General features: G+C 44.0%; 1 protein-coding gene across 1 annotated transcript in view; it reads left to right on the top strand.

The window, feature by feature from the left end:
* The window catches only part of LOC126428126 (uncharacterized protein TP_0369-like), a 235,149-nt gene that overhangs the window by 178,084 nt on the left and 41,768 nt on the right, over positions 1–15,297 (top strand). The window contains exon 9 of the mRNA XM_050090030.1: positions 9,833–10,018. Within this exon, the coding sequence (XP_049945987.1) occupies positions 9,833–10,018 (186 nt within the window). The remainder of the gene's footprint in view (positions 1–9,832; positions 10,019–15,297) is intronic.

Raw genomic sequence — 15,297 nt, 5'->3', positions numbered from 1 at the left:
CAAAGAAAGCAGGTGTTGACAGATGTGAAAATTACCGAACTATCAGTTTAATAAGTCACAGCTGCAAAATACTAACGCGAATTCTTTACAGACGAATGGAAAAACTGGTAGAAGCCGACCTCGGGGAAGATCAGTTTGGATTCCATAGAAATACTGGAACACGTGAGGCAATACTGACCTTACGACTTATCTTAGAAGAAAGATTAAGGAAAGGCAAACCTACGTTTCTAGCATTTGTAGACTTAAAGAAAGCTTTTGACAATGTTGACTAGAATACTCTCTTTCAAATTCTAAAGGTGGCAGGGGTAAAATACAGGGAGCGAAAGGCTATTTACAATTTGTACAGAAACCAGATGGCAGTTATAAGAGTCGAGGGGCATGAAAGGGAAGCAGTGGTTGGGAAGGGAGTGAGACAGGGTTGTAGCCTCTCCCCGATGCTATTCAATCTGTATACTGAGCAAGCAGTAAAGGAAACAAAAGAAAAGTTCGGAGTAGACATTAAAATCCATGGAGAAGAAATAAAAACTTTGAGGTTCGCCGATGACATTGTAATTCTGTCAGAGACAGCAAAGGACTTGGAAGAGCAGTTGAACGGAATGGACAGAGTCTTGAAAGGAGGATATAAGATGAAATCAACAAACGCAAAATGAGGATAATGGAATGTAGTCGAATTAAGTCGGGTGATGCTGAGGGAATTAGATTAGGAAATGAGACACTTAAAGTAGTAAAGGAGTTTTGCTATTTGGGGAGCAAAATAACTGATGATGGTCGAAGTACAGAGGATATAAAATGTACACTGGCAATGGCAAGGAAAGCCTTTCTGAAGAAGAGAAATTTGTTAACATCGAGTATAGCTTTAAGTGTCAGGAAGTTGTTTCTGAAAGCATTTTTATGGAGTGTAGCCATGTATGGAGGTGAAACATGGACGACAAATAGTTAAGACAAGAAGAGAATAGAAGCTTTCGAAATGTGGTGCTAGAGAAGAATGCTGAAGATTAGATTGGTAGATCGCATAACTAATGAGGAGGTATTGAATAGAATTGGGGAGAAGAGGAGTTTGTGGCACAACTTGGTAGGACATGTTATGAAGCATCAAGGGATCACCAACTTAGTACTGGAGGGCAGCGTGGAGGGTAAAAATCGTAGACGGAGACCAAGAGATGAATACACTAAGCAGATTCAGAATGATGTAGGCTGCAGTAGGTACTGGGAGATGAAGAAGCTTGCACAGGATAGGGTAGCATGGAGAACTGCATCAAACCAGTCTCAGGACTGAAGGCCACAACAACAACAATGCTACTCTGTGTTTAGTCTCCCGCGGTTATGGCGATTATGCTGTTATCCTCTGTCTCCGCGAGTGGCAGCAGCGGTGTGTATCGATATTCGCACCTTGTACTATCTTTGGCCTGGCGCTTATTGTTTCCAGCTGTGCAGTGTGCGAGTAGTTGGTCGGTTGGCGTGGAGCAGCGAGGAAATCTCCACGGCTCGTGCTTTGGCCGGGGCCGCTGGCGGCGTCCACGCGCGGTCGCAGTTTGTGGTGCTGTTCCCATTGCTACGAGTTTCGTGGCTCACCGATCCTGGACACGAAAGTTGAATTTTGACTTAATCTACCAGCAAGTCACGACTGTTCACATTGTGTCGTTTGGAGTTCGCTGTTGGCTGTTGGGAAATTCCCGGGAGCAAAAACCTGTGTTTTCAAGTTGGCAAATTTTAGTCACCCTCCGGTGGAGTTTAACTGTACTTGGTTATTTTGAATTGCAGTGCACCAGCGGAATCTTCTGCCTTGTGGCCGTTAACGTCCGGTTATCTGCTCTGGCCATTGACGCAAATTCAGGCAGTGTATTTTTCTCATCGTGTTGTCGCTGTCCAGCACGGTGTGTAGTTTGACAGCTCAATGTATAATTGGTTGTGGATGCCAATACTTTCTACGTTGTCCCATTGAACCCCCTGTTGTGTTGTGGTCGGCTGGAGCGGAAGCTATCTTGTCAGTGGGTCCGTTGACTGTCTGTCGGTTGGGTTGTCGTCGGATCGAGAATGGTTGGGCCGACTGCCTGTCTCGCCTAAGCGAGCGTTAGTGTTTGAATTCCAGGCCGACCCTCGGAAACTTCTGAGCGCCGTTGGGTGTACTGCCTTTTCATATTTGTTCTTGTTGTTTGTATTTGTATGGCTTCTAGCCGATTTTTAAATTAATGTTGTTTTGACCTTAAGGCGTAAGATTGTTTGGGGCTTCAGCCTAATTTAAAGAACTGTTTTAAGGCAAGGCCTTTGCCCTTTTAAAAATTTATTTTGGTTTGAGTCTTAAGTGATGGGCCTTCAGCCAATTTTCAAATTGAAGTTGTCTTGCTCTTAAGGTGTCAGATTATTTGGGCCTTCAGCCTAATTAAAGAACTGTTTTAAGATAAGACCTTTTGGCCTTTTAAAAATTTATTTTGGTTTGAATCTTTAAGTGATGGGCATTCATCCGATTTTTTTTTATTAAAGTTGTTTGCTCTTAAGGTGCGAGATTGTTTGGGCCTTCAGCCTAATTGAAAGAACTGATTTAAGATAAGGCCTTATGCCTTTTAAATTTCTGATTTTGGTTTGAGTCTTAAGTTATTGGCTTTCAGGCGATTTTAAATTAAAGTGGTCTTGCCCTTAAGGCATGAGATTGTATAGCGCATTCAGCCGGTAATTAAGTTCCACAAATTAATGCTGTATTTTTTTTTTTTATTTTCTTGGCTCTTGTAGTGATTGGTCAGACAAATAGAGTTGTATGTTCGAGTGTAACTGAGAGCCGTTTAGTTTGGCCCCTTTCCACAATTTAAACTGCCTGTCCTGTCCTGTAGGTTTAGCAGGGCGACTCACTTTTGTCACAAAACAGTATAAGCAGGTTACAGTGAAGTGGAAACAATGTAAAAAATGCATAACGTAAACAATTGCAACATCCATAACGGTATACAAAAATTTTCCTTGTTTTTTTTTTCCACTTAACTGATTTGCACACACATTCTGGAAACTGGTTAAGGTGCTCAGTATGGGGTGTGACCACCTCTGGCACCAATACAGGCCTCACAACGACGGAACATCCTGTGACTGATGTTATCAATCTCGTATTGTGGCAGTAACGCCCATTCTTCATGCAGTGCTGCTCGTAAGTCTTGGAGAGCGGTTGGTCAACACCTTCACTGATGCAACCCGTCTTCCTAGTTCATCCCACACATGCTCGATGGGCTTCAAGTCGGGAGGGCGAGCAGGCTACACCATGCGTGCAATATCCAAAAAAACAACAACCACCTGTGCCCTACGAGGTTGAGCGTTATCCTCCATCAATGCAAAGTATGAGGCCGCAGCACCTCGCTACAACCGCTCATGAGGTCCTAAGATCTCGTCACAGCAGTTAAACCTTGCCGATACACCTGCACAATTTCATAAAGAGGTGTTCGAGTGGCCAACATAATCAGTGCCCACGCTGTTAGGGATCCTCCTCGATATCGGTCTCTTTCTACAATGTTTGGCTTTCTAAATCGTGTTCTGCGTGCTTTGCCAGGTGCGAATCCGTCGAGAGTCACTCTCCGGACCAAATCGGGACTCGGCTGTGAAAAGAGCAATGGCCAACCGTTTGACCCTCCAGGTGGCATGTTGACAGCTCCACTCTAGACATTCCCTCCTGGGAAGACACGCCAGAGGTACGCACACAACAGGTCTGCCACTCTGCTGAAGCCTTCTGTACATCTTCTGGCTCGATACAACACGTCCAGGGGATGTTGCGAAGTCAGATGCCAGTTGCAGAGCAGTACTAAGGCGGTACCGTCGTGCCCTTACAGCCAAACAACAGTCGTCTCTTTCTGATGTCACAAGTGGTTCTTCCCGTCCTGATCTCCAGGATACAGTTTCGGCCTCTATAAACTGTCCCCTCATCTGAGAAACAACAGAACGATTCGCATTAAGCCACCGGGCCTCATCTGTTTGCGACTCTCCTGCTTCCATTCTTCCTACGTCTCTCCACTGCACTCTTCTCTGTGCCGTACTGCACCGTTTGTGACTGTACACAGCGATTGTGGATGTGGGACTACTCTGCAAACAATATCCGGCTTGATAGTGACGCTGACGTCATTGTTGACTTGGTTCTCTGTTGATCGGAAAGCCATCTTTCGTGCAGAACGCGATTGTAAGGCTTCTGTTTATAGTTCGTATGATTATATCGTGGATTAGATGTAGCCTGGGTAAATATCAGTTTGTTACTGTAATTTTGTTCACCAGTGTATACGGAAGGATGAGTAATATGGTCAAAAGTATCCGGATATTTACAAGTGGGCATTAGTGTGGAGTGTGTTCCCCCTTCACCTTTAAAGCGACTTGAACTGTGCTCGGTACACTTTGAGTGAGGTGTCTGAATGTCTGCGGAGGGATGGCAGCACATTCTACCACAAGGGCCGAAATCAGACGAGGTACTGACGTTGTACTCTCGGCTCTGGAGCGACCACTGCAACACAGACGCTGCTTAACGTCACGCTGATACAAACCGTTATCATCTCCCAATTGTTCCTCTACTGTACGCAGTCTGCAATGCGGTTAAATTTCTCCTGTCCTTCTACATTTAACGTTTTCTTAAACGCAATAAGAGGACCACAGCCTAACCACGAAAGATACTCTCCCACACGGTAAACCACCTCATTCGTGCTTCTCTGTTGGCACTGCACATTATGGCAACTAACATTCGTCCAACGAAACCCTGCTGTTGGATTGCCACAGGGTACAGCTTGATGCCTCATTCCAAATGAATCGTTTCCAGTCATTCACTGTCCAGTGGTGTCTTTTTTTTCACCACTTCAGGCTTAACTTGGTAATGACTACAGAAGTGTGTCACTCATCTGCGTCTGTTCGACCATTGCGCTCCATTCTTTTGAGTTACATATCTGCAGTCACTGAGCCAGCTGAACGGCTGGCAGCACCTGAAACTCAGGAGTGATTCCTTCTGGCGATTTTCCTTCGATGTTTTTGCAACCACTCTTCGCAGTGGTGTATGGTCTCTGTACGTCAGTACAAGGTGTCTGCCTGGCCTCGGTTTAGTTGTGGCCGTTCCTTCTCGTTTTTCACTTTTCCACGTGACATACACATCGCCTACAGTCAACTTGGGCACCTTTAGAATCGTTTAAGTGTGCCTGACGCATTTGTTACTCAGGTGACATCCAATGTCTAATCCCCACTGGAGGGCGCTGAGCGACCCATTGTGCTGTCACTGCTTCACTACTCACAACACAGTTCTCCCCGCCACCTCTCACACTGGTGAAGACAGTCCTTGAGGCATCTGGCGGTGAATTCCGCATTCCATATGGGTGTCCAGACATTTTTGTCAGATACTGTATGTATATGAGGGTGTAGTTTTAATAACTACATTCTTGGTTTAAAAACCAAGGTTTTTAAACTCCCTATGACCGTATACTGTGTTAAGGGGGGTAGGACGTCAAGCGAGTCGACTTGGAGCAGGAGAGGCACCACAGGAGATTTTAATTTCCAGTGCCTATACTTTTACAAATAAATTCATAAAACTTTGTCAGCGCCACCAGGAAAGTTTCAGGATTCACACTCATAGCAGTAAAAGTTCAAAAAAATAACACAATAATTTTTTTTACATGTGAAATTTCATCATTTTCACTTACAATTGGCTGCATTTGTTGCTATAGGTACATTTTTCTTCACAAGTTAGAGAGATTCTTTGATGAATTTTGCACAGCATACAAACCTTACTTGCCGATGTATGAAACTCCAGAATTTTCCAAATCTATTAAAAACTTTGGTAAAAATAGAGATAATTAACTACAAAATTTGATATTTTTCTAAACATAAAGCATAAAACGTAACAGCTCATTCATTTTTTCATAAATTAAATAGATTCTAGAGTTTCAGCCACCTGTAAGTATGGTTTGTATGCTGTGCAAAATTTATCGAACAGTCTCTCTTACTTATGAAGAAAAGTGTACATATAGCAACAAATGCAGCCAATAGTAAGTGAAAAAATGATGAAATTTCACATGTAAAAAAATTTATTTTGTTATGTTTTTCAACTTTCGCTTCTATGAGTGTGTATCCTGAATCCTTCCTGGTCATGCTGACAAAGTTTTATGAATTTATTTGTAAAAGTATAGGCACTGGAAATTAAAATGTCCTGTTGTGTTTCTCCTGCTCCAATTCGGCCCGTTTGACGTCCTACCCCCCCTTATCGTACATGTCAGTACCCTTTTCCTCGCATTTCTTCACTAATTTTCAAAACATGTAACTTAAATCTCCTTCATCCTCAACTACAACAACTTGATCATCAACATACAGTAAACTAAACTGAAGAGCCAAACGAACTGGTATAGGCATGCGTATTCAAATACAGATACCTAAACAGGCAGAGTCAGGCTCTGCGGTCGGCAATGCCTGTATAACACATCAAGTGTCTGGCGCAGTTGTTACATCGATTACTGCGGCTACAATGGCAGCTTATCAACATTTAAGTGAGTTTAAACGTGTTGTTATAGCCAGCGCACGAGCGATAACACACACCATCTCCGAGGTAGCGATAAAGTGGGGATTTTCCCGTGCGACCATTTCACGAGTGTACCGTGAATACCAGGAATCCGGTAACACATCATCTGCGGCCGGAAAAAGATCTTGCAAGAACGGGACCAACGACGACTGAAGAGAATCGTTCAACGTGACTGAAGTGCAACCCTTTCGCAAATTGCTACAGATTTCAATGCTGGGCCATCAGCAAGTGTCAGCGGGCGAACCATTCAATGAAAGATCAACGATACGGCCTTTCGGAGCCGAAGGCCCCTTCGTGTGCCCTTGATGACTGCACAACACAAAGCTTACGCATTTCCTGGACCCATCAACACCGACATTGGACTGTTGATGACTGGAACCGTGTTGCCTCGTCGGAGGAGCGGATGGACGTGTACAGATATGGAGATAACCTCATGAATCCGTGGACCCTGAATGTCAGCTGGGGACTGTTCAAGCTGGTGGACGCTCTGCAATGTTGTGGAGAGTGGGCAGGTTGAGTGTTATGGGATCCCAATACGTCTAGATACGACTGTGACAGATGATATCCAAATGAGCGTCCTGTCTGATCACCTGCATCCATTCATATCCATTGCGCATTCCGACAGACAATTCCTGCAGGACAATACGACACCTTACACGTTCAGAATTGCTAATGACCGCCTCCAGGAACACTCTTCTGAGTTTAAACACTTCCGCTGGCCACCAAACTCCCCAGTCACGAACATTATTGAGCGTATCTGGGATGCCCTGCCACTTGCTGTTCAGAAAGGGTCTTCAAACCGTCGCACTCTTACGGATTTATGGACAGCCCTGCAGGGTTTATGGTGTCAGTTCCCTACAGCACTGCTTCAGACAGTAGTCGAGTCCATGCCACGTCGTGTTGTGGCACTTCTGCCCTGCACGATATTGGGCAGGTGTATCAGCTTCTTTGGCTCTGCAGTGTATTTAAACGGTCAACTCCTAATCACAGTCCATGCTTTGACATTTCTTCCTGCAGTTTATACGTACCTTATCAATATATGTATTCTCTGAACTACATAGGAGAGATGCATTGTTAATTGTAGTTTGACAGACAGTTACCAATATTCGCTTTACTTTGACTATCGTGAATGGCGAGACTGGCTGGTAAAACGCTAGGCTGGCTTAGCTCAGCTGTATCACTGGGAGTAGCGGCTGAAACCATAACTTGTACAGTGACGCAATGTCATAATTCCGGGTAAGTATAACAGCAATATGTGAGTCAGTAAATGTGCCAAAGTAGAGTGTGCACAAAGCAACTTGGGTCATATCTGCGAACAGGACGTGGTAGGGAGAGGAGGCGACACTGGTAGTGGTGGAGGTTACATTGCAAGTGGACGCTGAGCGGCAGGGAGGGGGAGAGGAGGGGAAGAGACTACTCACAGGCCAAACTTGTAAGCTGTAGCTAGAGAGTTTCCAACCGATCATCTTTATTGGCTATGCCAGTGCGACCAATAATTTTACAAATGGATCATTTATTATTAAAAACCCAATGTGTTACACGATTACGCTGAAATCGCAAAATAATGAGCAATTTAATTTCGCCTGACTTGATAACCTCTTTTCTTTCAGAGAGGCTACATCAGCGGCGAATTCTGAGTAACACCGACACTTGTGTGTTACCATGTTAAAATTCTCTGCTTTTACCGAAACCCAGTGGTTTACACAATTTCGCCTTCCTAACATGCTAATACAGTTGCAATAGAATACCGAAGCTACATATCACGAGATGCTAAACGCGATATTATCTCTGGTTGGTGAAACTGTTCTTTATTACAAGTTATGAGCTTGTTGATTTGAAATTGGCATATAAATTTTATTTTCCTTAACTCCTTCTTTTCCGTTAAAATTGTCCTCTCTGCACACACAGACCAGATAACACGTTGCCTTGGCTAAAACGCTGGTCTCACTAAATTTCATTGCACATTCTCCAGTTTGAAAAGCACTTCCCAAGTGACAGCTCCTTTTATGTTCAGCTAAGGGAGTATTGATGCGTGTTTTCATGATTTCAATGTACTGCAAAGATTGGGCGTCATCCACTTACAACAGATGGTAGGAATGAAATTCCGTGTAACTGTGGCCAAGCATACCGGGTGATCAAAAAGTCAGTATAAATTTGAAAACTTAATCAACCACGGAATAATGTAGATAGAGAGGTAAAAATTGACACACATACTTGGAATGACATGGGGTTTTATTAGAACCAAAAATGCACCTCATATTGCCAGACGCGTGAAAGATCTCTTGCGCGCGTCGTTTGGTGATGACCGTGTGATCAGTCGCCACTTTCGTCATGCTTGGCCTCCCAGGTCCCCAGACGTCATTCCGTGCGATTATTGGCTTTGGGGTTACCTGAAGTCGCTAGTGTATCATGATCGACCGACATCTCGAGAGATGTTGAAAGACAACATCCGACGGCAATGCCTCACCATAACTCCGGACGTGCTTTACAGTGCTGTTCACAACATTGTTACTCGACTACAGCTATTGTTGAGGAATGATGGTGGACATATTGAGCATATCCTGTAAAGAACATCATCTTTACTTTGTCTTACAGCCGGCCGGTGTGGTCGTGCGGTTCTAGGCGCTTCAGTCTGGAACCGCGCAGGTTCGAATCCTGCCTCGGGCATGGATGTGTGTGATGTCCTTAGGTTCGTTAGGTTTAAGTAGTTCTAAGCTCTAGGGGACTGATGACCACAGATGTTGAGTCCCATAGTGCTCAGAGCCATTTGAACCATTTTTTGTCTTACTTTGTTATGCTGATTATTGCTATTCTGATCAGATGAAGCGCCATCTGTCGGACATTTTTTGAACTTTTTTTTTCTTTTTTTTTTTTTGTTCTAATAAAACCCCATGTCATTCCAAGCTTGTGTGTCAATTTGTATCTCTCTATCTACATTATTCCGTGATTTATTCAGTTTTCAAATTTATATTGACTTTTTGATCACCCGGTATGCTTGGCCACAGTTACACGGAATTTCATTCCTACCATTTGTTGTAAGTGGATGACGCCCAATCTTTGCAGTTCGCAGGCATTCTTTCGTTTTCCTGGTGGGCTTAAAATCCTTTGAACCGGAGGGCTTTTCTTATGCAGTCCGTAACATTATTATAAAAGGGAGGAAAAATCTTCCCTGTACACATCTGCTATTATTTATCACTCCTGTAATTCTCTTTACTGTCCATAGAGCTTGTTCCCACCTCCTTAAGTGAATAACTGTTTTCCTCAAACGTGTATGTGTCTAGTGTTAGTGTGGCTCGTTGGATGTCGTTGTTGGATGCACAGGCAGCGCACGCCAAGCGCGGCCGAGGGGAGGACCTGAAGAGCCTGCCCCCAGGGAAGGACCCCGGCGTGGGTCTGCTGGTGATGGCCGACCCGCCGCCGCTGCCCGTGGAGGCGCCACCGGCGCAGCCCGCGCCCGACCCCGAGACCACCATGCCCACATGGCTGCCCGTCGCAATCGGAGGCTCAGTGAGTACCACACGTCATGTACCATGTGGAGCGTATTAGGCTCTGAAATTAAACCATAAATTATGTTTAGGGTTCAGCACTTACTGTACAGGGTGTATCAAAAAGACTCATCCGATTTTTAAAAAGCATAACTTATATTATTTGAGATATGTGCATGGACAACATACTGTTGGGAGGAGCAAACTCTTGAGTCATACAATGAAGGCTTTCACTACCGGATGGTACTGTCGTTGATAATTCTTCCTGGTTGTATGGCCGTGGTCCATGGAATTCTGCTATTCCTAACGTTTCGTCCAATACTACGTTGGACATCTTCAGAGGTATGGCTGGTCCTGCCGACTGACCAGTCGGGCGTCGGAGAGCGGCCTAAATACCAAGGAACGTTGGCGTGGTCTAGCTTACACATAGTAGCAGAGAGAAAACTAGTCAAAGATAAAATGTAACTATCGATAATAGTCCGTCGTAGATAAAAATCACTTATCGATTCTGTAACGCCACTGTCCATATCTCGCTTAATTTCAAGGCCTCTTCTTTTCTATTAAAATTATCTTCAGTTCATAAATTTCAATAGCGTCCCTATACAGTCATGGATAATAGTTCGTGGTAGCACTTAAAACTGTAGTTTCAGAAAACTTAACTACATGGTCACCTGACTGAAGTGCATGTTCCGCAACGGGCGATTTATCTATTTTTCCCAGTCGGCAAAGAATTTATGCTCCTTTACCCTCGTATTCACACTTCTTTTCGTAGTACCAATATAGACCTTGCCACAAGTACACGGAATTTTATAGACACCGCTAGTTGATAATGGTGGCCTTTAACAGAACGACGTACTTGTCCTATTTTTCTGGTAGGTTTGAATACCGATTTCACTTTATGTTTCAGCAAAATTTTAATAGAAGAGGCCTTGAAATTAAGCGAGATATGGACAGTGGCGTTACAGAATCGATAAGTGATTTTTATCTATGATGGACTACTATCGATAGTTACATTTTATCTTTGACTAGTTTTCTCTCTGCTACTACGTGCAAGCTAGACCACGCCCACTTTCCTCGGTATTTAGGCCGCTCTCCGACGCCCGACTGGTCAGTCGGCAGGACCAGCCATACCTCTGAAGATGTCCAACGTAGTATTGGACGAAACGGTAGGAATAGAAGAATTCCATGGACCACGGCCATATAACCCGGAAGAATTATCAACAACAATCTCTTGAGTTTTATAATATTTTGAAGGTTCAGCCTCAGTTGTGCAAATTTTCTGGTCTTTACCAGGTTTCGGCTAAATTAATCTAGCCTTCTTCAGAAGCATAAAATTACTATAACATGCCAGGGTAAGGCACAGTCAACATTAAAATTAAATCCTATAGTACCGTGGTACCATGTCACGGTACTATAGGTTTTAATTTTAGTGTTGACTGTACCTTACTCTGGTATGTTATAGTAATTTTATGCTTCTGAAGAAGGCTAGATTAATGTAGCCGAAACCTGGTAAAGACGAGAAAATTTGGGCAACTGAGGCTGATCCTTCGAAATATTAGTCTTTCAAAGTTGCTGATGGAGCTGCAATATGCTACAAATTCTTGAGTTTTACACTGTTTCCGCTAGGTAGCAGCAGTGTGCGCCCATTTCTGTTCTAGTAAAAATGGTGTCGGGAGAACAGAAAGCGTTTTGTGTTCTACGTGTAGCGCAGTGCATGTCAGTGATAACTGTTGAGCGTGACTTTCGTACTACATATGATGGGGATCCTGCTACAGCACGGAGCATTAGACGATGGCACGAACAATACCGAGAAACAGGTTGTACGTGTAAAGGCAAATGGCTGGGCTGTCCCTGAGTGTCGGACACAGACGTCGGACGCATCCGCCATAGTTTCACAAGGAGTCCGCACAAACCCGTACACCGTGCAGCACGACAGCTCAACATGCTGCCGATGTCCGCCTGGCCGTGTTGCGTTGATGTTTACACACGAAACCGCACAAAATTCAGCTGCTGCAGGCTCTTCCTGAAGATGACAAACGACAACGTGTGGACTTCTGTAATTTCGTTCTTACCGAGATGGAGGATGGCAGTTTTCGTGCACGCTTAGCGTTTATTGGTGAGACGACATTCCATTTAAATGGAGAGCTGAACCGTCATAATGTGAGGATATGGGGTACAAAACAACCACATGAAGTTGTATAACATGAGAGGGACTGAAAAATTTAATGTGTTTTGAGCAGTTTCACAGGAAAATTTTTATTTGCCGAGAACACTGTTACAGCAAGACATATCTCGAGATGCTAGAGAACTATCTTTTCCCGCAGTTCTAGACTGATTCGAACGACTTCATTTACCAACAGGATGGGGCACCACCACACAGACGTCTCGAAGTGCGGGAATTTTTAAACCAATGGATTACTCAACGATGGATCGGTCGCACTGAACCGAATCATTCGGCCTTACTTTACGGGTCTCTAAGGTCACCGGACCTGACTATATGTGATTATTCCTTGCGGAGGTTTATAAAACTGTGTCCCTCGGTTACCAACAACAATGAATTAACTGAGATATCGCGTAACAGCAGCTGTGGAAATTGTAACTCAAGATTTGCTCGATGCAGTGTGGGAACAATTTGAATACCGCACTGACATATGCCATGCATCTCAAGGGTGGCATAGTGAACACAAATGAAAAGGTATGAAAAAAACTTTTTGATTTTCCTATTCATCAAAAAACAAAATTCATTGTATAAGTTCATTAGTTTCAGAAATATAGACATGCCAAATCGGATGATTATTTTTGAGACACCCTGTATTATAAACACTTTATTCCAGTCTGCTACCTGATCCAGTTCTTTGAACGTTTTGCCATTCATTCCCAACATGTGTCTCTCCACTGCTTGCGGAGCAACCGTTCTAGAATGGTCTCTCCGTCGAAAATTCGTGTTTCACTGCCATAAGAAAAAAAAAAACGCATTGATTCGTAACATTCTGTATCAGACGCACTAAATGATTCGTTTTGGAAACGCTATTTAGAGTGGCAATAGCACTCCAGGCCAAATCAACTCATCTTTCAAAGCACAAAATTATTCCCTCCTTAGGAAACGTCACGCTAGTACGTTGTAACACTGCCTCTAGCCCAGACAATCGCCCCAAGTGGGCGAAGAAAAGAATTTGTAAGTTTTTTCGCGAGTGTCATATTCAACTGAAACCTCTCATTCATGATAACATCCTGAAGAGCTACCAAACTGCGCAGATGTTGATAGCTACGCTTCTTCCGCTGTTAAAAGATAGTCACAGACAGTTTCCATGGAATCGAGTGAGGGCCAACCGATATGTGGTAACGTGCCTGAGTGATTGTCAAACCAGAGATGTACAGGGTGTTTCATAAATGACCGGTATATTTGAAACGGCAATACAAACTAAACGAGCAGCGATAGAAATACACCGTTTGTTGCAATATGCTTGGGACAACAGCACATTTTCAAGCAGACAAACTTTCGAAATTACAGTAGTTACAATTGTCAACAACAGATGGCGCTGCGGTCTGGGAAACTCTATAGTACGATATTTTCCACATATCCACCATGCGTAGCAATAATATGGCGTTGTCTCTGAATGAAATTACCCGAAACCTTTGACAACGTGTCTGGCGGAATGGCTTCACATGCAGATGAGATGTACTGCTTCAGCTGTTCAATTGTTTCTGTATTCTGGCGGTACACCTGGTCTTTCACGTGTCCCCACAGAAAGAAGTCACAGGGGTTCATGTCTGGCGAATGTGGACGCCAATCCACGCCGCCTCCTGTATGTTTCGGATAGCCCAAAGCAATCACACGATCATCGAAATATTCATTCAGGAAATTAAAGACGTCGGCCGTGCGATGTGGCCGGGCACCATCTTGCATAAACCACGAGGTGTTCGCAGTGTCGTCTAAGGCAATTTGTACCGCCACAAATTCACGAAGAATGTCCAGATAGCGAGATGCAGTAATTGTTTCGGATCTGAAAAATGGGCCAATGATTCCTTTGGAAGAAATGGCGGCCCAGACCAGTACTTTTTGAGGATGCAGGGACGATGGGACTGCAACATGGGGCTTTTCGGTTCCCCATATGCGCCAGTTCTGTTTATTGACGAAGCCGTCCAGGTAAAAATAAGCTTCGTCACACATGCATATCGCCGTCATCAATCCTGTGCACTATATCGTTAGCGAATGTCTCTCGTGCAGCAATGGTAGCGGCGCTGAGGAGTTGCCGCGTTTGATTTTTGTACTGCTGCACTAGCTGCGCGTTGCCCTCTGTGGTTGTCGTACGCGGTCGCCCTACCTTTCCATCACGTTCATCCGTCATGTTCCCAGTCCGTTGAAATTTTTCAAACAGATCCTTTATTGTATCGCTTTTCGGTCCTTTGGTTACATTAAACCTCCGTTGAAAACTTCGTCTTGTTGCAACAACACTGTGTTCTAGGCGGTGGAATTCCAACACCAGAAAAATCCTCTGTTCTAAGGAATAAACCATGTTGTCCACAGCACACTTGCATGCTGTGAACAGCGCACGCTTACAGCAGAAAGACGACGTACAGAATGGCGCACCCACAGACTGCGTTGTCTTCTATATCTTTCACATCACTTGCAGCGCCATCTGTTGTTGAAAATTGTAACTACTGTAATTTCGAAAGTTTGTCCGCCTGAAAATGTACTGTTGTCCCAAGCATATTGCAACAAACGGTGTATTTCTATCGCTGCTCGTTTAGTTTTTATTGCCGTTTCAAATATACCGGTCATTTTTGAAACACCCTGTATGTGTGCAGTTCAGTGAACCCAGCTGTTGAGATCTTGGAAAGCGGAAGTGTCCACAGTGTAATCATCACAAATATTTGTAGAAGAAAGGTCAACTTGAATGTTGAAATAGATATCTTGGTCCATAATCGTCTTAAATTCAATGAATGGCCCCTTAGCAGTGGTCAGAAAAATAGCCTAAAAATGATGGACCCACCTCTGTGTTGAGTGGTCCATTGAAGGCATGCACCTTTCTGTCCCAGTGTGAGCAATGGTCTTAAGCTAGGTACTTGACTCCATATCTCCATTACTCCATTACGTGAAATTCATTGGGACTTGCATTTGTTGACAAATCAGTTCCCAACAGGTATGAAACTGGATGTCACTGACAAGGCAAAGCAGTCATCTCCAGTCCCTATCGGCTAGAATATTTTTATGACCACTGTCCTTACACTGTGTTACATGGCTTGAAGTGGTAGACTATTCTTTGTAGACACACTGCAGGGTCCATGTCAACACACCAA

Source organism: Schistocerca serialis, chromosome 12 (genome assembly GCF_023864345.2).
Source record: "Schistocerca serialis cubense isolate TAMUIC-IGC-003099 chromosome 12, iqSchSeri2.2, whole genome shotgun sequence".
In the NCBI taxonomy this organism is placed as follows: domain Eukaryota; kingdom Metazoa; phylum Arthropoda; class Insecta; order Orthoptera; family Acrididae; genus Schistocerca; species Schistocerca serialis.
This window is presented reverse-complemented; position numbering and strand designations above follow the sequence as displayed.